The following is a 9834-nucleotide window of genomic DNA, read 5'->3' on the forward strand; positions in this document are numbered from 1 at the left end:
TCTTCCATAATTGTATTCTCTGCTTTTGGGATTTACAGTGATTTGGTCTGTATTGTAAATCATCTGTGTGGTTGATGAGAGGAATTATCTTTTTGGGACTGTGGCCTCTCTTCATGAAGACTGCATGCAAACAGTGAAGCAGGTGGCAGAATTGTGTTGCTGTTGTGAATAAGGCTCCCTTCTGCTCTGAAAGAAAGATGCCATTCATGCCAAAGCAGGGACGCAGATAAGAGCATTTGTGAAACATCTCAGGATGACACACCACACACACACCACATCTGCCTTCTCAGTTAAGACAAAAACCAACAGACACAGTGTTTGTAAAGATATATATTAAAGTTTTATTCAAATTACTGAAATGTTAATGACATACAAAACAATTCCCCATTCTTGACGTTCACAGCAACATCCAAATATGGGTCAACCAGTTTGAACTGCGTATCTACATTTCACGTCGCTAATGCTCATTTTTATTATATAACTTAATTGTAATGCAAATCTTTGGCCTGTTCACATTACTAAATAACAAAAAGTCAAATAATATACAAAATATATTAAATTCTCTCATTTCAAAACAGCCCTTTCTGTAAACAGTCCAAGTAGTGAACAAAACAAGCATGACTCCCTTTGCAAAGCATTGGCCAGCAAGTACTTTGTATCGGAGGCAATAGGAAAATAAGCATTTCATAAAAGTGAGAAAAGGTTAAATGAACATTACCCACATAGATAAGACTGTTCGTTTTCGTTTGTTTTAACAGTTTATACCATTATCCCACCACAAACCAATGCAAGTGTAGTCTTGGTTGAGAACAAACGTTTCAGACAGGCAGAAAGGTCTCCGTCTCAAATCAAGGCTAGTCCCAGTCACTACATTGGAGAGCCTTTAAGTCGCAACATCAGCTAGCATTTAAATGCTTACAGTAGAACCAGCTACCGCAGCACTACGAAAATAAACAGATCCAAAAAGAGGATGGTAGTCTAAATGGCAACCGTTCTGAGCAAGGCCAAGGGTCAGACTGCAGATAGCCTTTTTTCCTCTGAGCAGGGGCATTCCACCACGGAGGAATGTGGGAAGATTAGCTCCAGCTTGTCTGCGAGGGAGTGGCAAGCGTGGTGGTTGCAGTTCTGGGTGCAAAATAATAATAATATGGCATCTGAAACATCAGACCCCGTCCCTCCTAAGTGTCACTAAAAGAGTATGTACCCTTCCACTGTTCCCGAAAGGAGGCTTCCCATTCCGCTACTTAAATCAGGAAGCGAGAAGCGCCCGCTGTCAGTCAATTATAGTAAGAACGCCAACTGTAATGATAATTTAGTCAAAGGGAGTGCTAGTGAAGGTATTACCCAACTATTCCTGTAAAATTGTCTAATCCTAGGCCTCCCGGTTCAAACTGCATTTGGCCTCCTACAATCCAAACTATTCTTTTCCTGATATTTAAGGATGAAGCAGTTGCGATGGCACATCTACTATACATGGAGCATATAAAATTTGAGATATATTCGTCTGTTCTTTTTATCTAGGAATGTGGGATATAGTCTTACATGGGTTGGTATACTTGGCTGGTAAGAAAAAAAACTAAAAAGAAAGAACACTGCCCTTGGTTGTTCCTTAGAGGAAAGCAAACAACAACAATAACAAAACAAAAAAAAAAACGTTTCACAACAGTGGGATATCTCTTCCTATTTCTCCATTCTGACAACACTCTTCAAACACAGTCAGCAGCAATACTCATAAATACAAAAGAACATCAACATATACCATGTGTTTATAAGTCTTGTGGTAGCTTTTTGGAGCTTTGTAGAGTACTGTCCAAGTACCTCACATTCAGACCATACATCTCACAGTCCAGGTTGAGAGCAACCAGCTGAGATGAAAAACTTTCGTTTAACGTGTGGAGCTCAGCTCTACTTCACCAAGGATCAGTTTTAGGTTATCCGTTCTTCTCACTTCCTGATACAAAAACTGACCGGCTTCAATGGATAGTTCCTTCTCAAAGCAAGCACAGCTTCTCTTGACATGAGACCCGGGGAGAATATTCTGTGTGTAAGAGCAGAAGGCAGCATGAAGCTGAAGACTGGTCATCTCAGATCTCAGATGAGGATCTCCACCATGTCGTTTTCAACTGTGCTGCTGATCTGAGTTTTGTTGAGAGAAGCGGAATCTGTAATGAAATACAAGATCTTCAGCTTTGTTGGCTAGTGCCTGAAGAGCAAACAAGTTTTACAAAACGTTGACTGTTTTGTTTGAGTTCATTCCCCAACTGCTGCTTTGACATGGTGCTCAGGTTACTCTTTAACAGCTCTGGTTCAAAAGGGCAAGTATGCACCATCATTATTGAAGTTCTAACATTAAGTGTTGTCTTTGGCACCTGATACTACATATTAGATTAGAACTAACAAATCATATCAAACTGCTCCAGAAACACCTAATAAAGAAGTGAGGAGTGAAGATGGGTTTACACACCAGAGCTGGGAGCAATGGAAGGCTGTGGAGCAGATTTAGTAGCAGCGGGGTCTGCTTTAGGGTTGGTCTCGTCTGAAGGCCCTTCACACTGGGTGCTGCTGTCTCGACACTGAGTTTTGGCAAGCTGATGGGGCAACGGAGGCATTGACGCGGCTGCTGTCTGGTCATCTGAGAGGCTCTTCCCTGAAATCGCAGACGGAAAAGGAAGCAGTTTAATTACCAGTTCCAACATATGCATGCCACCACGCAAACATTTGCCATCCCGTAAACTCCCTTTACTATTCTGGAGGATCTATTCTAGAGAAAAGGGAGACCGAGATGCATTCCATTTCACAAGATGCAAACTATTTCAGGAACACCGGGTAGTCACCGCACTCATTTTATTTCGGATAGCACATTCTTCCTTGGCGACATTACATAGTCGCTAAGTAAAGAAGCTGCCAGTTGTCCAGCTGAAAGTATATGTCTTTTTTGGTTCAGATATGTCACAGGCACACAGTGTTGGCCTATGGCAGGGGTGTCCAACCCTGCTCATGGAGGCCCAACATACAGTTTAGCTACAGCCCTAATTAAACACACTAGAGCAAGCTAATCAAGGTCTTTAGGATTACTAGAAAGGCCCAGACGGTTAGGTTGAAGCTAAATTCTGAAGGCTATGGCTACTATTCTCACCTTTGGTTCGAGTGGTGCTAGGTGTGGCAACCGTGTTGATGGAGGGAACAGATCGAGCAGGTCGTAGGCCTTGGGGCTCAAGTCGCCCTTGCTCTCGTCGTGACCGCTGCTGCATGACCTTTATAATAGCATCCTTCTCCAAAAGTTGAGCGTAAAGTGCTCGAATCCTGATAAAACACAAACTACTTTGAGCACATAGACACTAAAGGACACTAAACATTTAATTTTGCTAACAAATTTAGACTCAATTTTCAGTTGCAGACACATAATAGTGAACGTACCGGTTTTCCATCTCCTGATGCCTGTGGTTGGGGGACGGCAGGTCCTCATTGAAACTGCTATTGGGTGAATGGCGAGGTGAATGGTTGATGATAGTTGTATCTCTGGAAAGAGAATTACAGTTATACAAGTGTCAAAAATTCAGTCAAATTATCCTATTTCCAGTGCTTTGATGCTAAGCTTGTCTCTCGTTTTTTGTTGACTCACCTCTGAGCTGCAGCAGTAGCGGCGGCATCCATGGCGAACTGACGCATCGTGCTCTCCTCAAGATACTTTTGCTCCCAGCGAGTAATATCAGCCTCCAGGGCCAGAACCTGCTCCTCTCTCTCCCTCAGTTGCTGGTGTAGAGATGACACGTTAAGGTCAGAGTAGGACCCAGGGCTCGTTTGCTGGGCATGAGACTGCCACTGAAAGAGAAAAATTTTACTTTTACTTTTCAATCCCAAGACGTTGATTCTCACACACTAGTTGGGTGAACAAAATATTGTCTATTTTTTACCTGCTGTGCTCTCAGGCTCTTCAGTTCCTGCTCCAGCCTGGTCCTCAGTCGTAACTCCAGCGCCTCCCTCTTCTCACATGCTGCCTGCAATTGCGCCAGGGCACTCTGCATCCTCTCCACCTTTTCCACGTAAGCTCTTTTCCTGCGTAACTCTTCTTCCAGCTGCCTATTTCGTGTCTGAGCGGAGATCAGAGCTTGCTCCAAGGCTTCTCGCCGCCTCTTCCATTCTTCTCCTGAGCCCCGTAGATGCTGCAGCTCTTTTTCCATACATTCCCGCTCTCGAAGGTGATCCTCATCTATGGACAGAAAAGACAGACATTGTGAGAACTATGTACCATATCTACGAGTAAAGGTACAAGTAGTGCTATTCAGTCATCATGCTTAGTTGTTACACAGGCCACAAAATGAATGACCATGCTGTAAGACTGGGGTGTGTCCAGAGCATTCCCTGGTCTGTAGTCTCATTCTAACCAATTCTCAGGGGATAAGCTTCCCACAAGAGTCTGGAACAAAAGAGGCAGGCTTGATTTACACACGTCTGTCTGGGTTTGCAGGGGAGTGGCCGAGTTTCCCGGTGTCCTTTGACCTACACTGCAGACTCGCTTTAGAATTCCCAGATTACAAAAGCGATTCACTATATTCCCATTTGGGATGCTGAATTCCTAAAACCCTCCAAGATGACTTGGCCCACTGAAAAGGGACATACTAAAGCTCAGCTCACTTGTTTTTGGGTCACTCTGAATGCCTTGTGAGATAAAGAGATAATGAGAAAAATTAGACAGCAATTAGTCTTCCATTCCACTTCTACTCTGATTATACAACCCAAAACAAATGCCTTTGGATGGAATGCAGATTTCCTCTTATCCACTTACGCACACAGGCACGTCTTTGTACCAAATGGATCTCTGGAATGCCTCTGAGCCAGGCAGTAAACAAGTAAAGCAAATGCTCCACATGGTCATAAAGCGTAATAACCTTCACATCTTTTTAAGCCTTCATAAATGCTGAATTTTGGCATGCCTCTGTGGAACGGTGTTGGCTCAGAAGGAAACTTTAAACATCCAGAATTTTTGTTTGCACAAAACTGAGACTTTCCATTTTATTTTGCAAATATGAAGGATCATTTTATACTTCTATCCTTGGGGACCATTCAAATCAAATGCTGAACAACAATCCCTATTAGGATTAGCAAAACAAATCCAGTTTACCCTAACACAGCTCTGAATTCTTTAGTGCTAATATGCCCAAAAATGGAGAGCCAGTGCATAGGGCATCAGAAGAGGGTGCTTAGGGCCTCAGAGACTGAAATAATAGTGGGGGCTCTTGGGAAGCATTCCAGGAGGATGGAATATCCCAAAATACCTGAAAATATTCCAGGAATCCAGGTCACATTTACTTACAGTGTTAATAATGGTTGGGTCAAATTCCAAAAGCAATTTTTTGAGATGAAGACTGTAGCATGTAACTAACCAACTATTCACTGTCATTAAATTTGTTTAAAAAAGAAAAAAAAGTCTTGCTATGCTTATTGACCATTTCAGCTCAGCAAGCAATCAAAACAAACGCTTTGTCAGGAATCACATCAATGATAAACATGCAGCGCATTGTTAGAGGAATGCATCGTTATGCCTACAACATAAACATAAAAACGCAGTGGGAACAGCTGGGGCAGCTTGCATGATTGACTGCACATTGGGAGAAGGATCATTTATAGAGAAGCAAAGGGGAATTCTTACTTTGCTCAACCAGTTTGGCGAAGGCATGCCGACTCTTGTCTTCAACTTCCATAGCTGCTCTCTGTTTGTTGGCCGTTTCCAGGCGGTCTAATGTGGGAGTCAACAATTAGTATTTATCGCCTCATACCTAAACATGTAGCTCATATTTAAGACAATTAACTCAGCTATGTGAACCATCTTACCCCTGAGATCTCTGTTGAAGTCATGAAGTCGCTTGATCTCGCTCTCAAGCTTGTTCCTCATGGTTTTCTCAAGGGCTTCTCTCTTTGCAGATCCCTTCATAAGAGTCTCATAGGCCTCTGATATCCTCTGAATCTCCTGTTCGAGCTGAAAGAGAGGAGAAAGGCATTTTAATATCCATTACTTTTTAACGCACAGGAACTCCTCAATTCCTAGCCCCCATGTACTTTCACTGCAAGGAAAAGAGCAGGTTGGACATTATGCAAAGCATCTTCTTTTGTGTTCAGTGGAAGGACAGAAGTCATACGAGTTGAGCAACATGACAGTATATGATCATTTTCATTTTTGGGTGATTTTCACCTTTCTTACACCTACACATAAAAAGGGTCAGAGAGCAAGAATGACAGATAGACAACAAAAAAAAAGAAGAGAAAGGGGAAAAAGGGAAGAATGTGCTTGGCTGAGCTCTTCGTGGTGCTTGCCCACTAGTGAATCACTCTCACAGAGCTCTTCAGGGACTGGGAATTGAATCAACATTCCAGAAAGAACACTTATGAGTCCCAGGTGTCTGCACATTCATCTCCCTACAGGGCGGGATGCCAAAGGCAAATGCAGGGAACAAAGGAAATGTGTGTTTTGAAGGCATACCATTCACAGAGACAGAACACTATATGCACCTGTATGGTATTTGTGACGCAGAAAATGGCTTATGAAAGAGCACATTTTTTTAAAAAACAAAGAAAGGCTCATGAAGGTTTAACTTGTCATTACACAACATCAGATAAGAAAAATAACCGATTTCTATAAATTGCAGGTGTTCTACTTCTTAACTACTTGTGTTGTGTTGGTAAATTTACAAGCAGGGCCCTGGGTGCCATGTGGGGTTCTGTTAAAGAGTGAAAGTGAAAGGGGCCATTCAGTCAGGGAATCCACAGCTGTGGGGTTGCTCTTAGCAGCCCAGTCTGTCAGCTGTGGGCTACGCAAAGCCCCTTCTTGATTTTCGGACACTGAGATGAGCCAAGACATCTGCCCCTATTGGCATCCCATTGGAATCCCAACAAAGAGGGCCACAGAACAACTCAGGGAGGCCTCCCCCCTTTGGAGTTCTCTGATTTACAATTTATCCTTCTGTATGAAGAATGCCTGATCTTTATGATCCACTGTTTCAGGATGGCATTCTTTTACCAAATACTGTTGTTCTGATTCCAAGCACTATCTATGTATGAATCTGAACTGAAATTCAATCTATGTTACGACACTGAACGACATACGCAATGCCCAAAAAACCTTTGCAAAACAAACACCAAGATAAGCTTGTTTTCCCCCCCTTGACACTCTGGTATTTCAGTGATGACATTATCACATTACAGAAAAATGTTTGGCATTGCAGGCATGGGTAAATTCAGTGTTGTTTCACATGCTAATTGAGTTACTGGGAGTTTTCATTCAGTCACTAGGAATGAGTCCTTTTCAAATGACATCGAAATCCTTGTGATCCTCTCCCTTGCTCGCATTCCTACACTGCAAGAGGGCTAATCTCCTTAGAATGCAGCAGCTAGAAGACACCAGCGCACAATGATTTCTTGTTCCACGCTCTTTGTAGGTCACTTCTGAGATGGAAATCAAAGGCCACAGCTGGCTCCTTTGCATCTATGGCAAAATTTGGCGTCATGCCAAGAATATCACAGTTCTAGGAGGTTTCTAAAAAGCCACAAGCAACAAAGAGTCCTCTCTTACCTTCTGTAGCCTTGCCGCCTTCTCGCTGTAGCTCTCCACTTCTCCCCTCAGTCTCTCATTCTCTTTAATAAGCTGCTCCATTTGGCAGTTTTTCACTGGGATGCTGTATCCTCCAACGATGACATCCTGGCCGGCAGGGGTCAACATGGGCAGGACGCTATGATGAGGTGCTTGCGATTGGGTTGGAAATAACCTGATAGAAATAATTATAAACAATTAGTATGCACACACAATGGATCTATATGTAATATAAAGCGATAAAAGTATCTGATTGTACCGGTGATGCTGCGAGTGGAAAGCAGGAGGGGGCTCTTTGTAATAGTGCCCATGTTCCTGTGAATGACTAAGCATATATCCAGGGGATCTGACCATGAAGGGGTACTCCGGGGGTGGACCACGTTGGTCTGGCTCATGAATCGATCGCTCGTTCACAACAGGACCAGAGTAATTATTGGAGAGCTGGGGGTAGCTATGCGATGAGCTCATGGGAATATTGTCAAGGGCACAGTTTCTCTCCAACGAGAGCTGCATGAGGCGTTCGCTGAGCGAGCGAGCATGTTCCCGCTTCACATCCCACATGCCTTCATCCTGCTCGGCTCCTCTAACCATTTCGGGGGTCTCCATGCTGCAGTGCTGAAGCCCTACCTGACCTCTCTGGTAGGCCAGGTACTGTGAGTGTGCTTTCGCTTCCTCATAAGTTGGCAGCTCCTCTGTGTGGAGCTGATAGAGGTGGCAGACTGGACTCTCTGAATGCTGGTAGTCCCCCTGGTGCTCTTGGCCCTGGGGCTCCTGCCGGGTGGACAACTGGGGAGAAAGTGATTCCTCTTGCGTTAGGCTTTCCAGGGATGAACGAGGGCTTCCTGCACCTCCTCCACTGCTGCCTCCACGCAGTGCCTGCTGCTGGATGGCCAACAGAGTAGGATCAGTAGGGTTCCCATAACGGAGCTGCTCTTGAATCAGTCGGTGCAGCACCGTGCCTGACGAATCCTCTGCTGTTCTCATTTCAGTCTATGTTTTGCAGACAACAATCAATGATAGTGTGTTATGATAGATTTTCTGGACTGTGAACCTGATGGGGAAAAATAATTATAAATTAAATAATGACTTCAAATATGCATATCCTTTCTATTGCTCATCTATATTGCAACACTCTACAACAGCAAACACAGAGTGGTGTCTCACTCCACATGCTTCTAGGCTGACTGCCTTTACCCATAGCAACACCACGTTTACCCAAAATACCACTGGCACCATCCTACAACACCCGTCATGCTCTGGGCTTCTTCTCAAGTTTACGTTCTTGATTAGAATTAGAAGTGAACAAAAGTTGTGTAGGATCCAATAACTTTCCAATGTTGCAAAAAAATATTTCCAGCTAAAAACAAATTCCTATCCAGTGTCTCACCTTTGTTTTACAACCACAACTGTAGCAATATACATTTAAACATGCCAAAGGAAGCATGAAAACAAGAGGATATTACGAAGAGCTAGTTCCTCATTCTTTTCTGTTTGAGCCACAATGCTATATATTCAGCCACCAAAATATTACGTACAAGTAAAAACTGTTCATTAACAAATACAGCTTACAAAGAAAACCATATAGTACACACACAACCTAAGCATGTGACATAAAACTCAGTTTAAAACAACAAGCGACATTAAAACTCTTTAAAAACTCACCAAATCACAGTCGCATTACGAATAAAAAATACGGGCGATGTTCTGTACTCGTATATTTGTTTAATGATACAATCCTTAAGGAAATTCGTTGAGTACGGCTTATATTTCCATGCGAGTTGCGTGCGCGTCTGGAGAGCTTCTCCAGCAGACTGAGCTCAGGAGGGGAGGGGCTCTGCTAATAAATGACCGAGCTCCGATTGTTCACGGCCTCTGGAATGCGCGGAATGCGAAGGCTGCAGTCCCTCGGGGATCAAAAGCAGTTCCGCTTGTCGCTCGCCCCGCCCCCTCTCGGGGAGCGCAGGGAGAACCGCTCGACCCAAGCGGAGCGCGCTGCTGAAGAAGGGGGGGCGGGCAGTGCGCGCGACAAGCGGAACTGCATTCACTCTCAGCCCCGTGCGCATTTGTCCTGCTTCTGGAAGGCGCTTTTGTTTTTAACGGTGAGAGGAATGCAGTAAAAGTCGCAGAGATCTGTAACCTTTGTTGTTCTGCTTTACTACACTTTTGAAGTTCCAGCGCGCTCATTAAGCCTACTTATAAATGCATGACTTTATGTAAACAAGTCATGGCGTTTTAGAATTGTTTTTTTG

At 43.7% G+C, this 9834-nt stretch overlaps 1 protein-coding gene across 1 annotated transcript; it reads right to left on the bottom strand.

Moving 5' to 3' along the window:
* Window positions 1-319: 319 nt before the first annotated feature.
* amotl2a (angiomotin like 2a) lies at window positions 320-9537 on the bottom strand. Its single transcript, XM_079841870.1, has 11 exons — window positions 9248-9537; window positions 7845-8636; window positions 7568-7760; window positions 5833-5977; window positions 5651-5737; window positions 3915-4210; window positions 3623-3822; window positions 3418-3519; window positions 3137-3303; window positions 2465-2647; window positions 320-2162 (listed from the first exon to the last, which is right to left on the bottom strand). The coding sequence occupies exons 2-11, from the start codon at window positions 8567-8569 to the stop codon at window positions 2092-2094; spliced, it is 2169 nt and encodes a 722-aa protein (XP_079697996.1). The 5' UTR covers window positions 8570-8636; window positions 9248-9537; the 3' UTR covers window positions 320-2091.
* Window positions 9538-9834: the final 297 nt, after the last annotated feature.

This window comes from Gobio gobio, assembly GCF_949357685.1.
Source record: "Gobio gobio genome assembly, chromosome: 17".
Taxonomy (NCBI): Eukaryota; Metazoa; Chordata; class Actinopteri; order Cypriniformes; family Gobionidae; genus Gobio; species Gobio gobio.